This window comes from Brassica napus, unplaced genomic scaffold (assembly GCF_020379485.1).
Source record: "Brassica napus cultivar Da-Ae unplaced genomic scaffold, Da-Ae ScsIHWf_1459;HRSCAF=2050, whole genome shotgun sequence".
NCBI lineage: Eukaryota > Viridiplantae > Streptophyta > Magnoliopsida > Brassicales > Brassicaceae > Brassica > Brassica napus.
Genome location: NW_026014872.1, coordinates 92,167 through 117,831, shown reverse-complemented (window position 1 = coordinate 117,831; position 25,665 = coordinate 92,167). Strand labels below are relative to the sequence as shown.

The window sequence follows — 25,665 nt, the reverse complement described above, 5'->3', positions numbered from 1 at the left end:
AGGATTTTGGTGATGTGATTATGGATGATAATATGATGCAAAATGATGATCTACTTGTGGATGAGCCTGGTTTTGATGCAGAGAAAATAGATGCTATCTCACAACTATCTCCAGCATATGCTGAGGACATTGACAAACAGAGGGAAGACTATCAAGAAGCTCAGATGAGCGATGCTAACCCACGGGCCATGGAGAAAGGAGCCCTATTACCAAGTGCAGGCAGGGACAAGAAAATAGCCGATGCACATGTACCGGATACGAAAGGAATAAGCAAGCAGTCTAACCTAGCTGGGACTGTGTCAAAGAAGCGCAATCCACAGAGCCCGGGGGGGGGGGGGGGGGGGGGGAAAGGTGTTCGCGCTTCCAAGAAACTGAGCCTCCCAAGGGGCCGCCCATCTCCTAAAAAGCCTAAAGCGCAGGGTACTTCCAAGAAATCTCAAAAAAATGATGTCCCTCGTATTGAGGTGTTTCCTTCTACTAAACGTATGAACTCTTCTTCTGTCTCAGGTTCGGTGGTGTCCCAGAAACCACCCAGTAAGAAGATATGAACACCATCTCTTGGAATTGTCAAGGGGCCGGAGCCTACTTGACCAAGAAGCATCTCCGGGAATTGCACCGTTTTTTTGCACCTTCTTTTCTCTTTTTATCTGAAACAGAAAACAATCGTTCTTTTCTGCAAGAGTTTCAAGTTTCTTTTGGTTATAATAAATTGTTCACCGTGGAACCGGAAGGTAGAAGCGGTGGACTAGCACTTTTTTATATGGATTCTTATGATGTGTAGATTCTTTACTTTGATAAACGCATGATCGACATAACAGCTACCATAGAGGGACACAAAGTCTACATGACCTTTATATATGGTGATCCGGTCGTTGAGTGCCGAGAATATGTCTGGGAGCGGTTAACGCGCATGAGTGTGAATAGATCGGGAGCATGGTTCGTGTGTGGGGACTTTAACGAGATTAAGGGGAACCATGAAAAGAAGGGGGGAAGGAAGAGACCTGAGACTTCCTTCTTACCTTTCCGTACGATGTTGGCCGACTGTGGCATGATAGAATTCCCGTATAAGGGTAACCATATGTCTTGGGTTGGTTATCGCAGCTCTGGGAAAGTACAATGCAGATTGGATAGAGCTGTAGGAAATGAGGAGTGGCATCACCTCTTCTCCCACACTAATGTGGAGTATTTGAAGCTATGGGGGTCGGATCATCGTCCGGTCTTAGTACGCATTCAGTCCCGTGAGGTGAGACGACGAAAGTCATTCAAGTTCGACCGTAGATGGCTCTTAAAAGATGGATTGAAAGAAGCTATCGAAGAGGGTTGGGGCCCCCAGGATGTGTCAAACTCCCGGCCTATCCATGTTAAATTGGAGGAAGTGCGGCGAACTATAGCTCGATGGAAACGAGAGAACCCCTCGAATTCTGCGAAAAAAATCGAGGCAATCAAGGAACAGCTTGAGAGAGCTCAGTCGGATCCAAGTATCCCGAGTGTTGAAGTATTAAATCTGAAATGGAATCTGTGTGCAGCTTTCCGGGAAGAGGAGTTATACTGGCGACAAAAGAGTCGTGCCATATGGCTTAAAGATGGAGATCGTAATACCAAGTTTTTCCATGCAGTTACAAAACAAAGAAGAACTGGTCCTTCGAACGGCAGAAACCTGGAGAATGAGTTACAATTACCAAGATGTCAAGTGGATGCATCCTGGGTGACGAATTCGACGATTTCTGGAGGAGGTTTTGTTTTTGATCTGGCGCCTGGAACACATATGTATGGTTCCCTCGGGATGGACCAGGTTCTCTCTCCCATGCATGCGGAGTTCACTGTTTTGCTTAATGCAATGAGACACTCCTTACAGCTAGGGTTTACATCGATGTCCTTTGAATCGGACTGTCTTCAGCTTGTTAAGCTGATCAATGATGAAGAAGATTGGCCAGCGATGGCTTCAGAATGGAATGAATTCATCCATATAGTATCATTTTTTACAGCTTTTTCAATTTCTTTCATTGCTAGAGAGCATAATGTAAGAGCGGATCTCCTTGCAAAAGGAGCTCGCTTGCAAAATTCTATTTTCTCCCATGTAAACTCTGAAATTCCGGGATGGCTAGCTCAAAAAGCTAACCTGTTCCTGCTGAATTAATAAAGCATGGTGTTTGCAAAAAAAAAAAAAAAAGATTAAGGGTATCAATATAATAAACCATCGTGAATGTTAACGTAAGGGCGCCACATAAGAAAGTGACTTCTCAAATAATATTATAGAGATATAACATATATTTTATAAAAAAATTGATTATATTTAGAAAAAAAATGAAAACCTATTATTCAACAATTAGACAATTTAAATAGAAATTTTATATATTTACAGATTTAAAGTACCTATAAAGATGATACCAATTATTTTTTTCATATATTTAAATAATTATGTATATTTCAATTTCAATATATATATATATATATATGTCAAGTGACAATAAAAGATTTTTTTTACCTCTTTTATTGAACTTCTTTTGATCATTTTCTTCTTTGTGGGTTCTTTTGGTAAAAAAAACTATTTTACATTGATTTGAGAGAATTGACCTAATTTTAATTTAGTTCACAACTAATTTTCAGTTACACATATTTGTTTACATGAATTTTGATGAGACTTAAAGTGAATACATTGCAGGTGGGTTTTATGTTTGAAATTATAGTGAAGTATTGATAAAACTTTCCTTACAAAGTTTAATTCCATTTGAAAATTAATAAATAGCTTTTCGCCTATTCTTAGTTTCCAAAACTAACTTTTCTAAAAAAAAAAATTAAAACCTTTATTTTAAAGATAATAGTAACTTATAAGGCAACAAACTGCTCAAAAATCCTAACAAAAATAAAAAAATAATGGTAGATAATTCGCATTAGGGAAGTGATTCTAGATACTAATATCGTATAAAACCATTATAATAAAACAAATCGAGTATATGAAAATATTTTGTGGTTGTGGGGGTGGGTCAATCTATTTGGAAAAGGAAAATAAGATGTTTCGGATAGAGATACTTGACAAGTCGGCTCATCCTTGCTTTATATATAAGTACACTCTCAGTGCTTTCTTTGAAACCAAAAGATAAATTATCATCAAGCTACCAAGGTACGTTAAGACTTTCAGTGCATTAATTCTTGCGCACATCCAGTTGTTTTTGGCGTATGCATTAGTTTGATTCTGTTGAAACCGTGTTTCTAGGGTTTTGTTGTCAAGCATCTTCTAACTGATCCAGAAGGATTTAATATGGCTCATCCAAGGGACTTAAAGTTCTCTCCGATTGACCAGAATTTGGTGGGGTATTATCTACGCAACAGAGTGGATACAGGAAAAGATGGTTTCATCACAGATATCAAACTTTATGAAGACGAGCCGTGGCTTCTTCCGCACGTCAAGAATGATCAATTCAAAGAGAACATGTGGTTTTACTTTGTTCTAAGGACACGTAATTTGGGGAGCAGGCCCAAACGCACGGTTCCCGGTAGAGGAAGCAGTAACGGCGGAACTTGGACGACAAGTGGCGTAAAGAAGGCGATCACTGACCGTAACAACCCCAAGGTTGTGATCGGATACAAAACAGAACTCGCGTACCACAAGAAAGTCAAGGGAAAGCTTAAAGGAGACACCACTGGTTGGTGTATGACGGAGTATTGGCTTGCAAGTGAGAACGATGCTCAGTTCCAAGAAGTAGTCTTGTGTCATCTCCGTGACAATAACAAGATGGTCGTTGACCAGCCACCAGAGAGCAAAAACGGAGACAATGACATCGCCACAGAGCAGCCTCAACAAGGGAACAGCGATGACAACAACAATAGACTCCTTGACTTCACTCATCAACAGCGGCCACTGATTCCTCCTTTTGAAGGACAGGGATTGAGACTTCAAACCATTATGGGATATTCTGATAAGGCCACTCAAGAACAACAACATCCACCGATTTCTCCTCCTCCTCAACGTCAAGATTCCGGAAGCATAAACAACGCACTTGTAATCATGGAAGATGAGTGTGTTAGCCAAGATGAAATATTCAATCTAGCTGACCTGGAAGCCGGCATCACTCATCCACAACAACAACATCGTCAGATGATGGTGGATCCTTATGATGATATATCTTTCTCAAGATTGGCAATGCCGAACAACCTGATTTACCATCATGAAGACTCATGGCATCAAGATACCTCTCCATGGAACAACACCAATCCTCGTGGACTCATATTCAATTCTCATGGATGTGAGATCCAAGATCAAACTGTCACCAAGGGACACAATCAAGATTCATATTATTAGCCGACATTTTCTTCTGATGCAACACAAGAGCAAATAAAGTAGTCAAACATAGGAAACATGTATAGTTCGTTTGGTTATGGTTATTATTTCTGGATCTTTTAATGAGAATTTATCTCATCATTAAAAGTTTGTAAATGATCTTTGTGTTTGATTAAACCGATCCAAACACCCTTTTATCGAAATCAAAAATTTCTGGAGCACTCATCTGCTAGTGTGATACCACCGATAACGCCTATGAATACTAAAAAAACTCCACGCATGAGTTTAACATTGGAAAAAGTACGTACAGTTCCTTTGGTTTAATTACGCTCAAGTCACTGCATAGTTCGGTTGCTATATTTGGATTTTAAGTGAGACTTTATCTTTATGTGCTTGATTCTAAAGAAAGCAAGGCCTAAAGAGTTGAAAGATAAAGCTTCGAGGCTGATTAATTTATTTGGTTAAATTGTTGAGTTTGATTTCGGATTAACTTTTAAGAATACTGTTTCTTAAAAAGAAATTTTATTCTTTATCATTTCAGAATTTTATAGTTTTTGGAAAATTAAGTTGGCTGATATGCAATTTAAAAAATCTATTGAATAATTGTTTGTTCATATATTGTTATTGCATAATCATTGTCTTTTCGATATTTTTTTTTTAAATCTGATATTTAATTGATAGTTATAATTTATTTCATATTCGTTTAAAAATACCAAAAGGCTTTCACTGAGATACTTATTCATTTTCGTAAAACCAACGATACGAAGACTGGAATCCAGATAAGAGAGTATGGATCGATGAACCAAAACCGAAAGATAGGATCCAACCTAAACATGGCCATGAAAGTAGGGAAATCCACAAAGAATCAATATTGTTACTTTCCGTAAGGGGTGGATAGACAAAAGGATAAGAAGGGGAAACAAGAAAGCAAAACGGAGAAGAGGCAAACCCGAATCCCTGAGAAAACTAACGTATTTAGATTTGAAATTTTTTGAAATCAGGCTCAAATTTCCGTAGGAAATTGCTAAGGAATAAAAACGCCTTAGAAACTTCCATAAACTTTAGAGAACTTAGAATCAAGGTATATAGTCTAGCGAACTAAGTGTTAGACGATTTTTCCAATCTCGTTCTATTATTTTTTAGCTGTTCAGGCAGATCTTGTAAGCCGATTTAATCTCTCGCACAACCGAGAAAGGATCTCCATGCATTCAAGCATACCCAGATCGCTTCCCAAAGAAAGGAAAAACTAGAGACAAGAACGTCTTAAAATTGACTCGTTCCTAACAGTTTTCTTAAAATACTATTCCAAATCTGGAGACGACTTAATGACGTAGAATCCTAGGTGGCGCGCCAAGGAGTGATTAAACAACACTTTATATATAAAGATATTATATATTATATATATAGATAGATATCTTTACTTCTCGTCTTATTTTCAACAAGGTCTTATTTATATGGATTTTTAACGTTTAAATCCCTCAACTAAGCTTGTTTTGGGTCAAACTAATTTATTTAATGAATTAAACCATTTGTCTACGGTGTCTGGTATAATTAACATTACTACCGGTAAATCTTTAGTTTAGGGGTTTCTACATTAAATAAACATAGTTGATGGGTTTTACTATTAAAAATAAAATAAAAAACAAAAAAAAATCAAAAAATATCAAAATTTTATAATGTTATCTTAAAATTAGTAACTTAAATTTTTTAAATTAGCATTTTTTAAAAACAAATTGTAAATATATGAGTTTGATGTGTTTTTAACATCTATATTATTAAAGTTGAAGTACACATTGAAATTGTTTGGTAATATGGATAGTAGTTAAAAAATAGTATTGTTTGGAAACATGGATAGCAGTAAGTTATAAAAAAAATAATGGGCTTATGCTACTAAAAAATGAGTTATTCTTGGGTTCACCCCCTAGGGTGAACCTCTAGGTTCACCAACCAATAGGATTTCATTATTTCAAATTCGATATCTTTTAAAAAAGGAAACAAAATATTGTCAAATTTTATTATGTTTTTAAAATAAAAAGATTAAAAAAAATAGTAGTTACAAATTTTTTTTTTAAATATTGTTAACATCGTCAGCAAAACACTAAACCCTAAATCCTAATCCCTAAAACCTAAATCTGAAACCTTAAACCTTTGGATAAACCCTAAACCCTTGGATAAACCCTAAACCCTTGGGTAAACTCTAAACCCTTGGATAAATCATAAATTCTAAATCAAAAACACTAAACACTAAAATCCTAAACCCTTGAGTGTTTTAGTGTTTAGTGTTTTTGATTTAGAGTTTATGATTTATCCAAGGGTCTAGGATTTACCCAAAGGGTTTAGGATTTTAGATTTAGGGTTTAGGGATTAGGATTTAGGGTTTAGTTTTTTCCTGACGACGTCAAATTTTTTTTTTTTGTAACTATTACTATTTTTTATCTTTTTATTTTAAAAACATAATATAACTTGACAATATTTTGTTTCCTTTTATAAAAGATATCAAATTTGAAATAACATAATTTTATTGGTTGGTGAACCTAGAGATTCACCCTAGGGAGTGAACCCAAGAATAAGTCCTAAAAAATTGGAAGTCAATTACATCTATATTATTAAAAAGTTATGGGTCTATGTTACTTGATATATATATTCAAATCAAAATAATAATTTAAAATTGATTTATATCAAAAATTCATTCAAAAATAAATGTACATTCAAAAATAAACATATTTTTCAATAACTATTATAAAAATGTTTTCAATATATATAAGAAAAATACAATACAAAGCCCAATTTCAAACACCAACTTAGATTATGATTTTTATATTTCACATTAAATTTTAAAATATAATTTATTTGATTATTTATATGATTGTACATATACAATATTATTAATTATAAGAAAACTTATTTGATGGTACGTATAAAATACGATTAATTATATGATAACACATATTTTGTAACCTATGATGACACATATAATATATATATATATAATAGTGATTAGGGATGGGCGTTCGGGTTCATTTTCGGGTATTTTTGGGATTTTGTGTTCATTTCAGATCTTTGAGGATTTGGTTTGGATTTGGATAATCAATTTAAATAGGTTTGGTTTAAATATTTGGATAGAGAATTAATAATTATTTAAGTATTTTTGGAGTTTTGCGTATATTTTAATAATTTAAGATATTTACGTTTGATTATTTGTATATATTTTCAAGCATTTAAGCAAACTTACAAGTATCATATATATTCTTGATGTTTTATATATATAAAATCTAAAAATATTTAATATATATAAGTATATAAATCTATTTTGGATACCCAAAATACTTCGGTTCAGATCGGATTAGATTTCAGTTCTTCAAATACCAAAATTTTGAATAATTCGGATATTTAATCAATTCCGGTTCGGATTTAGTACTATTTATTAGGATTGAGATTGGTTCAATTCTTCGAATTCGAGTTTTTTGCCCAACCCTAAATAGTGACATAAAAATCAAATAGAATCATATTTTTTTTAGAAAAATACACCCGCACGGGCGTGCGGGTCAAAATCCAGTCTATATTATTAAAGTTGAAGTACAAATTGAGATTGTTTGGCAATATGGATAGTAGTTAAAAAAATAGTATTCTTTGGAAACATGGATAACAGTAAGTTAGGAAAAAAAATAATGGGCTTGTGCTATTAAAATATTGGAAGTCCATTAATTTATATTAAAAAATAATGGGTCTATGTTACTTGATATATATATTCAAAACAAAATAATAATTTAAAATTGATTTATATCAAAAGTTCATTCAAATTCATTAGAAAATCAAATTTTGAATGAATAAATATATATATATATATATTCAAATTTGATTTCTACTAACATATTTTCTAATAACTATTATAAAAATGTTTTCAATATATATAAGAAAAATACAATACAAAGCCCAATTTCAAACACCAACTTAAATTATGGTTTTTATATTTCACATTAAATTTTAAAATATAATATATGTGATTATTTATATGATTGTACATATAAAATATTATTAATTATAAGAAAACTTATTTGATGGTACGTATAAAATACGATTAATTATATGATAACACATATTTTGTAACCTATGATGACACATATATGATATATATATATATAAATAATAGTGATTAGGGGTGGGCGTTCGGGTTCGTTTTTGGGTCTTTTTGTGATTTCGTGTTCAGTTCAGATCTTTGAAGATTTGGTTCAGATTTGGATATCCAATTTAAATATTTGGATAGAGAATTAATAATTATTTAAGTATTTTTGGAGTTTTGAATATATTTTAACTATTTAAGATATTTACGTTTGATTATTTGTATATATTTTCAAGTATTTAAGCGAACTTAAAAGTATCATATATATTCTGGTTGTTTTTATATATATTAAATCTAAAAATAATTAATATATATAAGTACATAAATCTATTTTGGATACCCAAAATACTTCGGTTCGGATCGGATAAGATTTCAGTTCTTCAAATACTAAAAGTTTGAATAATTCAGATATTTAATCAATTCCGGTTCGGATTTAGTACTACTTATTCGGATTGGGATCGGTTAATTCTTCGAATTCGAGTTTTTTTCTAACCCTAAATAGTGACATAAAAATCAAATAGCATCATATTTTTTTTAAAAATACATCCGCACGGGCGTGCGGGTGAAAATCTAGTCAACATTATATATGTAGACTAAAAATGTTAAAACTCAGAAAATATAATAAAAATTATCTAAAGATTTATTATTACATTTTTATTATATAAGATATAATTTTTATTATATTTTTTTATTTTTTACATTTTTAATCTTGTCGTAATTTTATTACAGGTAAATCTTTAGATAATTTTTGTTATATTTTTGGGTTTTTACCTTTTTAATTTATACATATATAATGTTTATTTTAAAACAAATCAGACTCATATATTTATAAAAATGTTTAAAATGCTATTTTGAAAATTAAAATTACTAATGTTTAGATACTGCTATTATTTTTAGGATTTTTTTAGTTTTAATAGTATGTTTACTTAATATAGAAACTCATAAACTAAAGATTTTATCAGTAGTAATGATAATTATGATATGCGAGGATTGAATTCATTAAATAAAATTAGTTTGAGGATTTTTTTTCGTTAAATATTTAGTTTGAAGGTTTTTACTCAAAATGAACTTTCGGGTTTTAACTTTAAAAAATCCTATTTATTTTAATTATTACTTTTTTCCCCGAAACTCGAAATCTCTAGGAAAGTCACACTATTCACACCTTGTACATTTCAGCTATTGCGGTTTAGGACGGATAACTTTTTGTCCTTGATGTTAAGCCCTCACATCCTATAAGTGCTTCGCTGCGTCTTGGTGACTTTTCGCATACAAAACGCAGATCGGATCCAAAACGATAATGTCGTTGAGGAGAATCTTGCTATCTCCGTTCGTAGGTGTCAGCTTGATCGTCGTTCTCTTGGCTCTCTACTTCAGATCTTCCTTCAAGTCTCCTCCACAACACAACCAAGTACTCTCTCTCTCTCTCTCACCTTTCTTCTCTCTACTGCTCTGCACACTCAAAATCTTGTATAAAAAGTCCTTTAACGTCTGCTACTTTTGTTACCTCCACTTGCGTACTAATTAGACAAAAGTCCTTTAAACTAATGAAGTTTGTCTCTGCGTTTGTTATGTGTCTGAGTTTAAGTAACTAAGGGGATGTTATGGTGTGTGATGTCTTGAATTTGAGCTTAAATTTTTGTTGTTGTTGTTGTTGTTGTGTTATTTGCTTCCCAATTGAAAAGAGGTTGTTTTCTGCTGAAGAATTGGCATTGTACAATGGCACTGATGAAACGTTACCTATTCTCTTAGGGATTCTTGGGTAAGTCTTCTTCCTTGTGCAAAGTAACACACGTATGTCTGGCACTTTTGAACAACTTGTGAACTGAGTATATATATTCGTACATATTGGGATACAGATCTGTATATGATGTGACCAAAGGGAAATCTCATTACGGTAGTGGAGGAGGTTACAATCATTTTGCTGGAAGGTTTGTTTTTCTTTTATCAATATATGTGGACTGGAGAGACGCTCTCATATGTTTCCTTGTATATAGTTTTCAATGTTTCTCGCTGATGGGAATCTTTTTTCATGTCATTCTTGTACTCAGAGATGCTTCTCGTGCATTTGTTTCTGGCAACTTTACAGGTACAATTTTTTATTTTCCCGCATTCTTTGGTGTGTTACAAAGATTTTAAGTCTCTAGGAAAAATGATCACTGTGCTTTCTTGATCTACCAAAATTCTTGTGACATTATCTTCATGCATGAACAAGTCATAGTTGTTTGAAGTTTTGTTAGCTATTTTTTTTTGCAGAGGATTTGATTATACACAAAGTACCCGATTATCTGTTGAAACTTCACATTTGTGTGCTATGATTATATTCTTGTGCAGGAGATGGACTTACAGATTCGTTACATGGGTTATCTAGCAGTGAGGTAATGCTTTTCTAGCTTAATCGATCAAAATTATGGGAAATCTCTAGTTTTTGGGTGCCAGATGGGCTTATATCTTCATAGCTATCACTTTCTATGATATGAAATGTTTGTTATTCTACTGATTCGAATTGTGAGCTCAATGAACGCATGTCTGGTACAAATATTAATTATTTGATAAGTATTTACTCTTCTTCGTAGGTGAAGAGCATAGTCGACTGGCGAGGTTTCTACTCCAGGACCTACACGTAAGTTACATGTTTCATTCATCACACGACACGATACAGTGCAGATAATGTTCATGTTGGTTTGGTTCTAACTTGTTAGCTTTTTTATAATTTGTGATACGCAGTCCTGTTGGGAAGCTTGTTGGACGGTACTACGATAGCCAAGGTAATCCTACTAAGCACTTAAAAGGAGCTGAAGCAAAAGCCTCAAGAGGTGCACAACTCATGGAGAAGCAAAAGATTGAAGAAGACAAGCAAAAGAATTGCAACTCACGATGGAGTCAAGATGAAGGTGGAGAGGTATGAATTCTTGTTATCTTCTATCCAGGTGGCATGAAAAAAAAAACAAAAATTATACTAAAGGATAAGCTATTTGTGCAGGTTTGGTGTGATGTTGGGGTGCCAAGATTGGTACAAAGACCATTGGAGATAGCAATAACTGGTTCGATGAGCAAACGTTGCGCTTGCTTTGAGGAAGACCAACTTGATCAGTCTGGTTTGGAGATCTATAAAGACTGTGAACCACTTGCCAAGACTTGCAAAGTCTGAATGTAATCACAAGGCTTGGCTTAACCAGCTTGCAATTGCTATTATATGCGCCTTGAGTATTCTTGTATTATAAATAGCTGAGAAGCCTTTTTGTATGGATGCATCACGTCGTGTAGTTTATGTGTAATTAGTTTAGAACTCTACATGTATTATTTGGTTTGACGCCGTGCTCTTCTGCTATTGCGTCGCCAGATCATGTGTTGTGTGAACGGCACACTGGCTCTTCTTTATTGACAAACGGCAAACTGATATTCCCTCCATAACCCGGCTTTGTTCATTTCTATTAGAACAATCTGACGCAGAGAACATGTCGTATCTGCTTAGGTTTTTGCTTCTTCCTGCTAGCCACGCAAATGTTAGAAGAATAATCTCCCAGATACTCCAGCGGGTTAAATTTCACTGGGAATGTCACAGCATTATGCTTTTCGAAATAAAAAAGGAAAAAAACAGCTGCACATAATGCAGAAGGTTCTGTTCTACATGCTTTGAGATCAAGCCTTCGATTTCAGAATGTAAGTTGGTTTCAGTTACACTTGTTTAAGAATGTTAATGTTTGTCATTATCTAGCATCAGTTTGTTTTCTTTTTATAGATACTCTGTCAAGGAGCTTTAACAGTCTGGAGAAAACTAGGGAATGGTATTAGATGTATAGCTGCTCATTCATGTACATGAATGGTGATCCCATCCGCAAGAACATTGATATGCCATTGTGTGTGTGTGTTCGAGAAAGAGAAAGAAAAAGGATGGAAGTGAGCAGATTGACGTGGATCACAAGGATGCTGAGCTGGCATTGGCTGTTGAGAGTGACAGTTAGAAGTTGTAAAGATTTGGTAAAGGGTTGTTTCTCATATTGAGAGCAAGATTGTATTGGACCTTATCGTTTGTTACAAAGATAGATAATAATACTACTATTATCTATCAAATTGGTGCGTCCTTGAGCGATCTGGATCGAACAATCACGACTAAGAAGTCGACAAAACCATGAAGAAATCACAAAAGGTTCAGGCGGAGGATGAGCCGGTGACGTTGGATACTTTTCCGAAAACATTGAGGGATCACACGGCGGTGCAACACGAGACGAATAACGAGTTTCAGAATTTATGCGATCGTGAAGAAGGATTCGAAAAGTGTGGAGGTTAAGGAGCCAAGTCTGAAACCATATCGATAATAGAGATGGATTAGTGAAGCGTGTTGAACTTCCATCTTTTGCTGGTGATGATGCATATGGTTGGTTCGCCTTAGCGGAGAGATATTTTCTAAGCGGAGGTTATGATGAGCGGAGAGAAACTGGAGACTGTTTCTGTGAGTCTTTCAGGTGATGTTTTGAGCTGGTTCAACAACGAAACACACAAGAGCAATTTTGTGAGTTGGAACAAAGTCAAAGAAAGGTTGTTAGCAAGATTTAGCAGAGAAAAATTATGAGGTCCGAGTCAACCGTTTTTTGCTGAAAAACAAACGGGAAAGATTTCTCAATACATTCATATGTTTGAGGATCTATCGACTCATGTCAGTGGTTTGACTGATAGGAAATTGGAAGGTATATTCATGAATGGGCTGACACCGGAGATGAGAGAAGTGGTGAACATGAGTAAACAGGTAGACCTTCCTGAGATGATTGCTACTGTGTATCAGATGGAAGACAACGCGTTCTATAAGATGGCTTGTCAGGAGAGAAGTCAAGAAGGAAGGGTAGGCATGAGGCGAAAAAAATTCAAACCTGTCGTACAGTCCTGTACGTCATCTGATTGGCAATCAAAACAACAACAAGCTAAGACAACTGGTACTCAGGATAAAGGTGGTGGTAACAGAGTGCAGCGACCACAACTTTGGTTATCAGATAGTTGAATAGTAGAGAAGAAGAGATTGGTACAATGTTTTACTAGTGATGATAAATGGTCTAGGAAACATTGGTGTCCAAACAGATACTTACAAGTGCTGACGGTTGTTAATGGGATTGAAATGGAGATAGTAGATCAATCTTTGATTGAGATTGAAGAAGATACAGAAATTTCGGAGACCACATTGATGGCATTGTCATTGAGTTTGTTTATAGAAATTTCTTAACCAATTACAACAAAAGTTCAAGGCATTATTATGACGAAGTTTACAAAGAAAAGAGACATAGTAAGACCTGGAGTAACTAGATTTGCATCTTTTTTCCTTACTCTGTAAAGTTTTATGGATAAGAAAGAAAACTTAAAGATGATGTTTGCTAGCAATGAATGGGCAGAATATAAATGGACAAAGCATCATAAAGGACTTGCAGCCTATCATACAACTTGGTATATGGAGTTTTGGGATGGTGTAGGAATGTGCTGAAAGTGTTTGCACCCTTGGTTAGAGTACTAAGATTAGTTGATGGAGATCAGAAGCCTACAATGGGGTTTTGCAATGAGAGTTAGAAGAAGCAAAGAAAGAACTATGCAAAGCACTCAACATTCTGGAAAAGAATTACAAATAAATCCTCAATATTGTTGATGAGAAGAGTTATGATTGTCTTGATAGTCCTCTTCATTGGATGGCATATCTCTTGAATCCTTATTATTTTTATAAGGATATGAGTATTCAGTTCCACTGGGATGTCATTACTGCTACTTTCAAGTGTGTTGATGCTTTTTATCCGAATGATCTTGATGCTCAAACATTTGTCATCAACACTGAACTTGTAATGTATGCAAAAAAGAGAGAAATTTTGGGCATCCAACAGCCATTAAAGGATGTTTAAAAAATGATGAAAATTATGATCTAGGTTTGTTTCCTGAGAATTTGTGTATTTTGAATATTTTCTATGTATGATTTTGCTAATCATTCTTTGTAGTTCAATGGTGGAACTTTTATAAAGTTGAAGTCCTAAGTTACAAAAATTAAGAAAGATTTTGTCTCTGACGACTAGCTCTTTGGGATGTAAGCGTAACTAGAGTACTCTCGAAGGGGGCAAGTATTTCAAACTAAATGAATAGTATATTTCATGAGCTTACAAATGTTTATGTGTCTTATTTATTCAGTTTTATGTACGTACATACCAAAAAAAAAGGAATAGACTTGATGCAAAACGGTTGAACAATTTTGTCTATGTTCAATTCAACATGAGATTAATGGTTAAATAAAATAAGCAAAAAGAGAAGAACGTGGACATACTACTTGCAGATTCTGCTACTCATGCTCAAGATTGGATTGTTGAAGAAACTGATGTGGAACTAGGAGATACTTGTGAAACTCTAGGTTCCTCATCTAGAGATGATTTGATAAGAGAGAGAGCCTTAATGAGTCTGATTTTGAGTCTGATGATGAGGAAAAAATTGACATAAAATTTGACATAGATGATGAGTAAATTTTAGAGGAGATACCTAAACAAAGTGATTAAAATCGCTGTTAAAATTATAGGACAAACTTTTTCTTTATTTATAGTTTATGTCTGCACGCTATACTATGTATTATGTAAGTTTGAATTTTTTTTACCTTTTATTTTGTATGGACAAACTTCTTTGCTTATTACTATAAATAACTAAACATATATATATATATAGTATAGTTTGTTAAGAATCCGTCTAGACCGCCAGGCGTTCTAGGCGCTGAGGACTAGCGTCCGCTTAGCGCTTTCTTGAACACCGCTTTCTGTACAAAAGGGAAGGAACGTTGAAAGAAGATATCGTAGATACTCCAACGGGCCATACCACCTTAAATGGGTTGACTTTAACGGCCCAATATGAGGCGTTAGTACTGGGCTAGGTTATTTTTAGTTCTCTCAACCTCCACTATTAAAGCTAGAATTCTCACTGAATCCGCCACTTAGCGGCGATAAAGAGAAGAAACAATGGTGAAGTTCTTGAAACAAAACAAGGCCGTGATCCTTCTTCAAGGCCGATACGCCGGAAAGAAAGCTGTGATCATCCGCTCCTTCGACGACGGAAACCGTGAGCGTCCTTACGGACACTGCCTCGTGGCCGGACTCAAGAAGTACCCGAGCAAGGTCATCCGCAAGGACTCGGCCAAGAAGACGGCGAAGAAATCTCGGGTCAAGTGTTTCATCAAGGTGGTTAACTACCAGCATCTGATGCCTACCCGTTACACCCTCGACGTGGATCTCAAGGAAGTCGCTACCCTCGAGGCTCTTTCTTCAAAGGACAAGAAAGTCGCTGCTCTCAAGGAGGCTAAGGCGAAGCTTGAGGAACGTTTTAAGACTGGCAAGAACAGGTGGTTCTTTACCAAGCTCAGGTTCTGAAGACATTTCGTATGGAGTTTTACAGCTTTACTTTTTCTAGGGACGTGGATCCTCTTTTATCTTGTGAAAGACTTTTTGTTGGAATTTCGATTCTGGATTTTCTATGTTATGATTATCTAATGCAGTTTGATTTACCTCCTCGTTTCCTTTGAATGATGTGCTTATGTTTTTTATCTTTAGTAGATCTACCTTGTTCATAATCTCGATAGAAAATGATCATTTTGTTTCTAAAGATCAATTACAACTAGAGATTGATCAAAATTTTGGTTAGAAAAGTCTTTTTTCTGTTAGGGCTGAAGAGAGTACTGATTTTGCAAAAAAAAAAAGTACAACCAATTATTCTGTAGTTATTTAATTGTTCAGGAATGTTGTAAAACAAATTGATGGCTATACTACAAAGTAGCAAAGTTGAAATGTTTGATTCAATTCAAGACAGATTTGCAAACATTGTATGATGTCTGTTGTTTTTCACTTGGAACCAATAAATCGACAGCTAAGTAATATCATCCCAACGATAACAGTGGATGCAACAGAGCTTCGAGCCATCCTTGTCCCAATCCCTCTGAACAAGAGAGTTCTGTCTGTAGGAAGGATACCTGTCCATCTCTCTAATCTCTTTCCTGGTTTATTCCATTTCAGAAACTTCCTCTCTTTTGCTATATACCGTAAAATCAACAGAAACCAAACTAAATGAGTTTTCATATTTCTTGTATGATAACCAACCAAAAAACCATATTCTTTTTTTTTTTACCTTTGGCAATATTACACACTGAGCACGTGTTCTTGCTGTGTCAAAGCTATGAGATGCTGCAGCTGCAATGGCACCAGAAAACCCAGCGGCAATGCTAATAGCTACTGGAGATAAAGGTCCGACTTCTTCTTCAGAACTGAAACTCAACAAAATCATTAAACAATCACTACACTTAAATGATAAAACTAGTGGTTTAAAATTACCTGGGGAGAGGATTCATTCCGACTGCTTTTCAACCGATCATTGCCTCGTGAAGAAACTGCCATGTTCCGAAGAACACTCCTCCGTAAAGATAATCTCTTATAAGACCTGAACGAAGATTTATCTCCATAACGCTCTCACTCCTTCAAGTGATGCAACATCTAGCGGTCTCTTAAAATCCATGGCTGCTGGTGGGTTTCCTGTTCCAGTCATCATCCATGGTACTCTTGCAATGCGGCTGCGGTGTTTATGGTTCAACACGGATAACATACTGACGGTTTGTGTCAACGACTTCATATCGAGATTGTTGTATCGTCTAAGCAGTTTTGTGATCATGGGTGAAACCACTTGCCCGTGATGCAGCAGTCACTTGTTGTCGAACTTTGATCAGCTCGAACGGAGAAGTCATCAATGTTTCTGCCGCACCTCCCACCATCCCCGCCAGAACTGCTTCGCTGACTTGCACATAGTTACCATGTCGACCATCTGGAACAAAAGGAGCCAACTTTGAATGAATAAATTCGAATACTCTTAGCTAGATGCAAAACCTAAGCTTGAATCTAATACCTTTTGAATACTGACTGCTACATAACATAAACTATGAAACAATGGAAATATTCTTTAGTGGATTGCGAGCTAGATGATATTAGACACAAAAGGAGAATCCCCTTTGTAGAAAGCAGTAAGAATCTCATAGACTCCAACCTAGCACCAACACCTGAGATTCTTCCCAGAGTTAGCCATCCAAGACCACTGTACAGACCTGCAATTTAAACAAAAAAAACATCATCTTGCCTGCCTGATGCTACATTCAATGAAAACGAAAGAGTACTGACCTGAATAGCCAGAGACGCGGAAAACTCTGTTCACAACTTGACAAGGGGTTAGCTTCTTACAACCAACCTGAATGATGGTTTTGATGGTGTCTAGAGGGTAAGCGAGACCAGTTCCCAGCGAGACAGAGGCTGATGCCGCGACGGCATGCGTAGCAAACTCATGATTCTCAAGAAGCTTATCCATTTCACGGAAGATCCTCCAGACAAAATACGAAAGAGGTTTATAAAAGTCAACGTCGTCGTCGTCGTCGTCGTCTAAATGTTCGACGAAATGCCTCACCGAAAGTGTACAAAAAATGTTGGTCAAACCTCTGTTGCTGTTTCAGACAAGCAGAACACGTGTCTCTCCCAGAAATTTCTTGGAGATTAAGTAAACATAAACCTCATCTTCAGAGTTCAACCCCAGTGCTAGTGCTGTTAGTAACCAGATCGAAGCCTGAGTGTACGATGTCGAAGACGACGACGATCCATGTCTAACAATATTGATACGAAATCCAACCATTTTTATTAGTATTATTAAAGTATGTTTCAATAATTATGTATGCAAAATAAGCTTAAAATATTTATTTTACATTTATTTAATTTTATTTTATATTAGTAAAAGAAAATAAGTAAGGGTAAAAATATCTGGATCCGAAAAATCGAATTAAACTTGTTTTGAAAATAATACTAAACACATACTAAAAGTAAAACTGATTAAGTACTCAGATGGATCTTAAATTTTAATATCTGGATAACCAGACCCAAACCCGATCCAAACTGAAATATTGTGGATACCGAAAATATCTATATCATAATTATATACTTAAGTATATTAATTATTTTTAATTTTATATCTATTAGATATTCAAAAATATGAAAATATCTAAAAATTATCAAAGTAATCACAAGTAACAAAAAGATATTCAAAATACTGAAAATATCTATTTGTTCTCCATCCAAATATTTAAATAGAACTAATTTTTATGTAAATTTAAGTATTTAGTCTTACATTATTCAGATTTTTATATTTATATTATTTTTATTTTAAGATTTTGAGGATTTAATTATATTTAGATTTTTTAAATAAAATTACATAATAAAATGGATACTCAAACTCAAATCCGAACAGAACCCACAATGATTCCAGCGAAATCCAAACCAAAATTTGTAAATATTCGAATTGGATTTACATTTCTAACTCTAAAAATCTAAAATACGAATAAATCAACTCAATCCGAACGGATATCAGAATGCCTATCCCTCGAAAAGCTATATGGAAAATCTTTTAGTACAACATAAAATAAATAATGTAATCATCTATTTCATTATGCGCATGGCGCGACTAGTCACTATCTAGTTTGTTAATATACGGACTACACATAGCATATCAAATCTACGTCAAATTTCTTAAATCGTGAATTTTTAAATGTTTGATTTTCATACTTGTTTTTATCAATAAAGAAATACAAAATACCATAAAAGCTTATTAGCCCAAGTCTAATGGTTTACTTTATTTTTTCTCTAAATAGAATAAAAAATAGAGTGATAAACAAAAATAAATAAATTACTCTATATATAGAGTAAACTTATTTTTTACTCTATTATAGAGTTAAAAATAGAGTATGTTAAATCAATTTTAATCTAAATTGTATTTTACAGTGAAATATAAAATGAAGTTGGAAATGCCCTTACTACTTAACTAGATTTTTCACCCACACATCCGTGCGGGTAGATTTTCATTTTATAAATATATAACATACACCATCGTAAAACTTTCAAAGATATAATTTACATTTTAGTGTTATATTATGTAAATCTATAATGTTATTGGTTATGTTTCTTATTCGATATTATTAATGTATAATGATTTGTTTTATACATTTTACTTTATTATTAATTGTTATTTTATATTAATATATTTTCGAGTTTGGTAAAATGAATTCATAGTATGAAATAAACAAATTGAGAATCTCCTTCATTTTTTTCTAATTTTTACAGACTGAATACAATATATTTTAAAATTTTATTTAGTTATACTATAGAACTGATATTTTCTTAGCATAATTTATATTTCTATGTTATTTATTTTAGTATATTGTGGGATTTTATAAGTAAATACATTATAATAATACTATATTATTAATTATGAAATCAATCGCTGCATTAATTAAAAAAAAATTATCAAGATTTTGTTAGATTGTTTCCAACATATTTTGTTATAAGTAAAAATAAATTTTAAATTTACAGTTAAAATTTATTTATTAATATCTATATAATTTATAATATTTTTTTTCAAAATGTTATATATTAAATAGATTAACTTAAATAATCAAATAGATGTTATTGATGAAATAGACCTAGTATGGATTTTTTTATGGTATTTCTTTTAATAAAGAAGTTATATAATATAATTATAAAATTTGAAAATAGCATACAATTTTATTTTATTTTGTTTTATAATAAAATCTTATTTAAATTAATGTATAATAGTATATATTATTAATTGCAAAATTAATCAATAGTATTAATTTAAATAAAATATTTTAAATTTTTAGAAAGATTTTGTTAGATTTTTTCTCAACATTTTGTTATAACTAAAAATAAAATTTAAATTTACAGTTAAAATTGATTTATTATTAATATCTTTATATATTTAATAGATTAATGTAAATAATTAAATAAATATAATTAATGAAATGGACCTAGTAAGACTAGTATAACTTTTTTATGGTAGATAAAAATGGTACTTCTCTTTTAATAAAGAAGATTAGTATCTCCTACTAGTCCGGAACATAGACATATGAAACATTAGTCCGTAGCCTCCTAAAATTATAAAAAAAATCTATTGACATAAATAACTTACATAAATATTGACCTCCAAATATGTAAAGAGTATTTATTTGACTCTTGCCAAATTGTTTATAATCTTCTTACTCTTAGAATCGACCATGTCTCTGTTTCACAATCATCAGTAAGACACTCACATGTTTATGGGAAGATTCATAACACAAAGTTAGATTAGACATGTTGGAGGTCGAAAATAGCTTCCGCAATTCCAAATTTTACATAGGCCAAGATAGACAAGACAACGGTTCATTTCCCAAGAGAGTAGCCCGTTGAGTGCAACCAGACCTTAGGATTTCCACTGTCCTCTTTTTTTGTGCACCAGGATTTCCACTGTACTAATTGACTAAATATAAATGCTTCTCCTTCAATTTCCAAAACGTAAGTATTAAGAAGTTGGACGGTTGTCTTTGGGTTCTCTCTATATAAGCCACTATAGTTTACTAGAAATAAAATCATGTTACCTTATAACTATGGCAACTCAAACCAACCAACAGATATTCTCGGGTGGACTTGCAAAGGTCTTGGAAGAACAATGGCAAGTTGACGTACGCTCAAGGCGGGTGTGGACAACGATGACGATTCAGCTATATCCGCTCACAAACTTATTCTGGTCTCGTTCTTATCTCTGATCTCTTACTCACTATTATCTGATCTAGGAATCAATACTAGAAATGTTTATGTTTAATTACTGGTTAGTGAGTGGCCCTTATATATGTTTGGATTACGAATAGGCATCAAGATCAGAGGTGTTTAAGAAGATGCTGGAATCTGACGAGGTTAAGACTTTGGCTGAGCAGGTCGAGACAGTCACTCTATCAGAGATGAAAAAAGAAGAGTTAGAAACTTTTGTTGAATTTATGTATAGCGATGGCACTATGATTTCTCCGAAAGCTAAGCAGAATGTTCAGTCACTCTATCTTGCCGCTGACAAATACGAAATCCCTCATCTACGTGATCTGTGCAGAAACGAAATGATATCTTCTCTGGATATGTCGAATGCTCTTGACGTCCTTGAGCTTGCTCAGATACCTTTCGACAATGGCCTCAATGAAGCCGCTTTCAGTTATGTCAAAAATAATATATCTACCATAGCTAGCTCGGAGGTCTTCAAATTATTCGTAGTCAGTAACCCAAATCTTGCCTGGGAGATAATGAAGGCTTCTGTTTCGCAGACAAGCAACATTTACTCCAGGGCTTGTAGAAACTGTGGTACCTACTGTCTTTACTGCAGATGAAGTCAAGAAGACCGTTAACATGATTGCTCTCGTGACGTCTTTATTTTCTCAATAATCGTCTGAAATGCGATTGATCTGTTTTTAACGAGCTCAATATGCTAAATCATATTATTTGTATTGAGTTAAATAAGATTGTGTGTCTAGAGTTTTCTTTGGTCCTATTTTGTGGTCAGTTTTGATTTACTACTAAATTGAAGTAATCTATTATATAATGATTCAGTGGAGACTCACCAGGGTCTGATACGTCAGCACCCCATGCCTGCAGAGCCCGGCTTGACCCAATTATTTTGAACCAATCGAATGGGTCCCCAATTTCTTATAATTTCGTAATAATATGTCTATAAATATAATAATATATATAAATGTGTAAGTGTAAAATAAAAATGTTATGTTTTCAAAAAAAAATGTTCATAAAAGATAAATAAAAATGCATAGTTATGTATATATGGCAGTAAATTAGATTAAGTTTATATTTAAATACAAATTATAATAAATTTTAACCTTTAAAAAAAATTAAATAATTCTTAAAAGAAAATTGTATAGGGCCCCAAACAATTCAGGTCCGGCTCTGCCTGCCTGACACCTCACTTTAAAAAAATCCATAGAAAAAGGTAAATCGTTCATCCTCAACTATTGACTCTTTGGATCCTTTTGTCAAAGTGAGTTTCATTTCATCAACAATCGATAATACATTTCTAAAGAGTTTTGAGAGATAATATCTCATCTTTTTCAATTCATCTATATAAACCATTCTTCAGCTCCTCTTCTTTCATAAAAAATAAGAACGGACTCAGATCTGGGATAGGTGGAGAGGTTTGCATGGTAGTGAATTCGTCTTAAACTTTAATTAGTAATTTGCCGCTATATTCTGGTGATTAATATCATCAATGGGTCTTTGCCAGAGATTCTTTTTCTTCAATATTGTTTGATCATTGATGTTGTTCGTATCAGTAAGACAGTGGACAAAGGCGTTAACAATATATTTGTAACGCTTTGATCCGTCCACGGCTAATGGGCAACCCACGCCGCTCTCTCGGTCCGTGGGCTCCATCCCATCTGACGGTCGGTCCGTTAATTTTCTAAAAGCTCAAAATCACTGTTTACTGACCCTACAATCACCACCCGATATTTTCTCATGCTTTGGCCTCACTCGCATGCTATCGCGAATCACTTCCCGATAGGTCACCCATCCTTCCACTATTCCATCTCAAGCACATTTAACTCTGGAGTTCTTTCAGGATGTGCTTCGGAAAAGGTAAATCAACTTTGGTGACATAGGTAGCCAAATCAATTCTCTTAAGCTTTTTCACATATCACAACTCGGGATGTTACAATTCACCCCCTCTCAAAGAACGCAACGTCCTCGTTACGGCCCACGACAGGTCTCAAGACGCCTCTCAGGTCAAAACTGAGATGGCTAACCAGCTCTGATACCACTTATAACGCCCCGACCCGCCCACGGGTAATATGCCACCCACGCCAGCTCTCTCGACCTGTGGGTCTCATCCCGTCTAACGGTTGGTCCGTTAATTTTCCAAGGCTTAGCATCATTGTTTACTGACCATGCAATCACCACCCGACCTTTTCCCATGCTTTGGCCTCACTCGCACGCTATCGCGAATTACTTCCCGATAGGTCACCCATCCTTCCACTACTCCAGCTCAAGCACGCTTAACTCTGGAGTCTGGAGTTCTTTCAGGATGTGTTCCGGAAAAGGTAAGTCAACATTGGTGACATAGATAGCCAAATCAATTCTCTTAAGCTTTTCCATATATCACAACTCGGGATGTTACAATTCACTCACTCTCAAAGAACGCAACATCCTCGTTGCGCTCCACAACAGGTCTCAAGACGCCTCTCAGGTCAGAACTGAGACGACTAACTAGCTCTGATACCACTTGTAATGCCCTGATCCGCCCACGGCTAATGGGCCATCCATGCCCGCTCTCTCGGCCTGTGGGCCCCATCCTGTCTGACAGTCAGTCCGTTAATTTTCCAAAGGCTCGAAATCACTGTTTACTGACCCTGCAATCACCATCCGACCTTTTCCCATGCTTTGGCCTCACTTGCATGCTATCACGAATCACTTTCCGATAGGTCACCCATCCTTCCACTACTCCAGCTCAAGCACGCTTAACTCTGGAGTTCTTTCAGGATGTGCTCCGGAAAAAGTAAATCAACTTTGGTAACATAGGTAGTCAAATCAATTCTCGTAAGCCTTTTCACATATCACAACTCGGGATGTTACAATATTCTATTTAATTTTCATATCACCCGTTCATAGTAAGTAATTAAGGCATGATAATTGTTTATATATATATATATATTTTAAACCTGGTTCACCCATGTTAGATTGGAATCAATAAGTGACTTCTTGTATCTTTCTCAAAGAACTGAGTTGGGTGGTCAAGAGATGGAAAAACTAACCAATTCAGTTTGTTTATTATTTGGTTCGATTCCATATCAGATATTTGATTTCTAATCAGTAAAACAGGCCTGTACATGAAGCACTCTAACTGGGAATTAGGTTTAAGAATACCATGTTGTAAATTGTAATTATATGCTAACATGTAAATTCAATGAATTAATTGCTCGGTTTTTTAAAAATGGTTCCATATTGGATATTTTGTAGGTGTTCAGGTGGAACTAAGCTGTAGAAATACTTCAATAATCGTTGAGACTAGAGACAAGGCAGCTGCATGTGGTTTGGTGGGGTTAGAATTGTGGTCATGTGTTCATTCATGGTGATATACATACTACTGTAATATACATATATGCAAAGCCTCTTCAAAACGTAGAAGAGTATGAAGTGACATTCAAAAATATTTACTCAAAATATATCCACTATACATGACTAAAGTCTATTATGTATGGAAATATCCACACCGAATAGATGGCACTAGCAAAAGAAGTTTGTTCATAAATCATAAGAGCAACCACATTGAGGGTTTTAAACAGGTTCATGGGCTCAGGTTTTAAGGCCTTTTAAATAAAAATAAATGAGAAATTGGATTTAATTTGGCGAACCGCCTCTTACCAGTGATCCCGTCCGATACGGGTTCAGGACAGGTGTCGCATTCTGATTGGTGAAGGGGAGGAGAGGTCACGCGCTTGAACGCGGAGAGAGAATCATTTCTCTCATTTTCACGAGAAAGCTAGGGTTTGCTCTATGTGGCGATTTCATTTGCGACGCCGAGCTCTCACCCATTTTCTCCCCTTTTCTCGATCGATTCGGCGCCGGATTGTCTCCTCCACGACCAGAGGTGAGTTCCGAGTCGATTGACGTTTAGATATTAGCCTTCTGTTGTCGATATCGCCATTGTGAATTGTCAAAAGATTTTCTGATCTCGGGTTAGGGTTCGAAATCGAGATGTGTTTGGATCTAGGGTTGTATAACCTTGTCTACGGGTTCTATTTATCGATTAATGGTCCGAGATTTGCGGATTGAAAATCGAATAGGGGTTTTCGAATTAGGGTTAAAAAAAATTTGGGGGTTTCGATTAGTGGTTTGATATAGTAAACTGGGTTGGATAGACGGTTCGTATGATCGTATTTTACAGTTTTTTTGTGCTAATCATTTCTTGTTTTGTGCTTTAGATGGATCCCGCAGATGAGAGAACAGATTGTAAGAGGAAACTGGAGCACATAAACCTCCTGAGATACGTTTCCGATTTGGAACATGGGATGCCCAAAAGATGCGCTTGTGGTGGGAGAATGATAGACGAGGTTCGAGTGAAGGATGAGTTCGACACTCAGCCAGGGAAACGCTTCTTCAGCTGTGTAAACTACGAGGTTAGATACAAACCCTGTTACCCATTTGAATTATTAGATACAAACCTGTGCTTTAGTTCAATATTTGGAATGTGTTGTCTGATGTGTTTATTGTTTAACCAAGGCTGATGGGTTACATTATCGTCAGCCTTGGGTTTGTGGTGTGCAGGAGGAGATCGAAATGCTGCGTAGCGTGTGGAGGAGGCTGATGAGTGATCAAGTCGGTGCCAATGCTGGTTGAGAGTGTCGAGGTTTGTCACTTTGTCTAAGAGT

General features: G+C 34.9%; 4 protein-coding genes and 1 pseudogene across 4 annotated transcripts; 4 read left to right on the top strand and 1 right to left on the bottom strand.

The window, feature by feature from the left end:
- The first annotated feature begins 2,576 nt into the window (after positions 1–2,576).
- Positions 2,577–4,935, top strand: LOC125597433 (NAC domain-containing protein 6-like). Its single transcript, XM_048772175.1, has one exon. It carries the CDS (start codon positions 3,260–3,262, stop codon positions 4,298–4,300), a length of 1,041 nt encoding a protein of 346 aa, XP_048628132.1. The 5' UTR covers positions 2,577–3,259; the 3' UTR covers positions 4,301–4,935.
- A 4,639-nt stretch (positions 4,936–9,574) lies between these two features.
- On the top strand, positions 9,575–11,777 carry LOC106406629 (membrane-associated progesterone-binding protein 4). The gene is made up of 8 exons (XM_048772182.1): positions 9,575–9,807; positions 10,082–10,158; positions 10,256–10,327; positions 10,448–10,485; positions 10,731–10,774; positions 10,973–11,019; positions 11,124–11,298; positions 11,380–11,777. Exons 1-8 carry the CDS (start codon positions 9,697–9,699, stop codon positions 11,545–11,547), a joined length of 732 nt encoding a protein of 243 aa, XP_048628139.1. The 5' UTR covers positions 9,575–9,696; the 3' UTR covers positions 11,548–11,777.
- A 3,537-nt stretch (positions 11,778–15,314) lies between these two features.
- On the top strand, positions 15,315–15,903 carry LOC125597435 (60S ribosomal protein L27-3). The gene has a single exon (XM_048772178.1). It carries the CDS (start codon positions 15,362–15,364, stop codon positions 15,767–15,769), a length of 408 nt encoding a protein of 135 aa, XP_048628135.1. The 5' UTR covers positions 15,315–15,361; the 3' UTR covers positions 15,770–15,903.
- A 185-nt stretch (positions 15,904–16,088) lies between these two features.
- LOC106372796 lies at positions 16,089–18,036 on the bottom strand (annotated as a pseudogene).
- Positions 18,037–20,595: 2,559 nt separating this feature from the next.
- On the top strand, positions 20,596–22,904 carry LOC106356786 (putative BTB/POZ domain-containing protein At2g40440). Its single transcript, XM_013796516.3, is given in 3 exon segments — positions 20,596–20,932; positions 20,935–20,996; positions 21,118–22,904. Coding segments are annotated over 3 exon segments (642 nt in total). The 5' UTR covers positions 20,596–20,856; the 3' UTR covers positions 21,622–22,904.
- The last annotated feature ends 2,761 nt before the right edge of the window (positions 22,905–25,665 follow it).

Excerpts from the sequence above, each read along its gene's own strand:
- LOC125597433 (XM_048772175.1), top strand. The coding sequence starts at position 3,260 with ATGGCTCATCCAAGGGACTTAAAGTTCTCTCCGATTGACCAGAATTTG.
- LOC125597435 (XM_048772178.1), top strand. The coding sequence starts at position 15,362 with ATGGTGAAGTTCTTGAAACAAAACAAGGCCGTGATCCTTCTTCAAGGC.
- LOC106406629 (XM_048772182.1), top strand. The coding sequence starts at position 9,697 with ATGTCGTTGAGGAGAATCTTGCTATCTCCGTTCGTAGGTGTCAGCTTG. Across the intron at positions 10,775-10,972 it reads ATGGGTTATCTAGCAGTGAG|GTGAAGAGCATAGTCGACTG; the intron begins GTAATGCTTTTC and ends TCTTCTTCGTAG. Across the intron at positions 11,020-11,123 it reads TTCTACTCCAGGACCTACAC|TCCTGTTGGGAAGCTTGTTG; the intron begins GTAAGTTACATG and ends TGTGATACGCAG.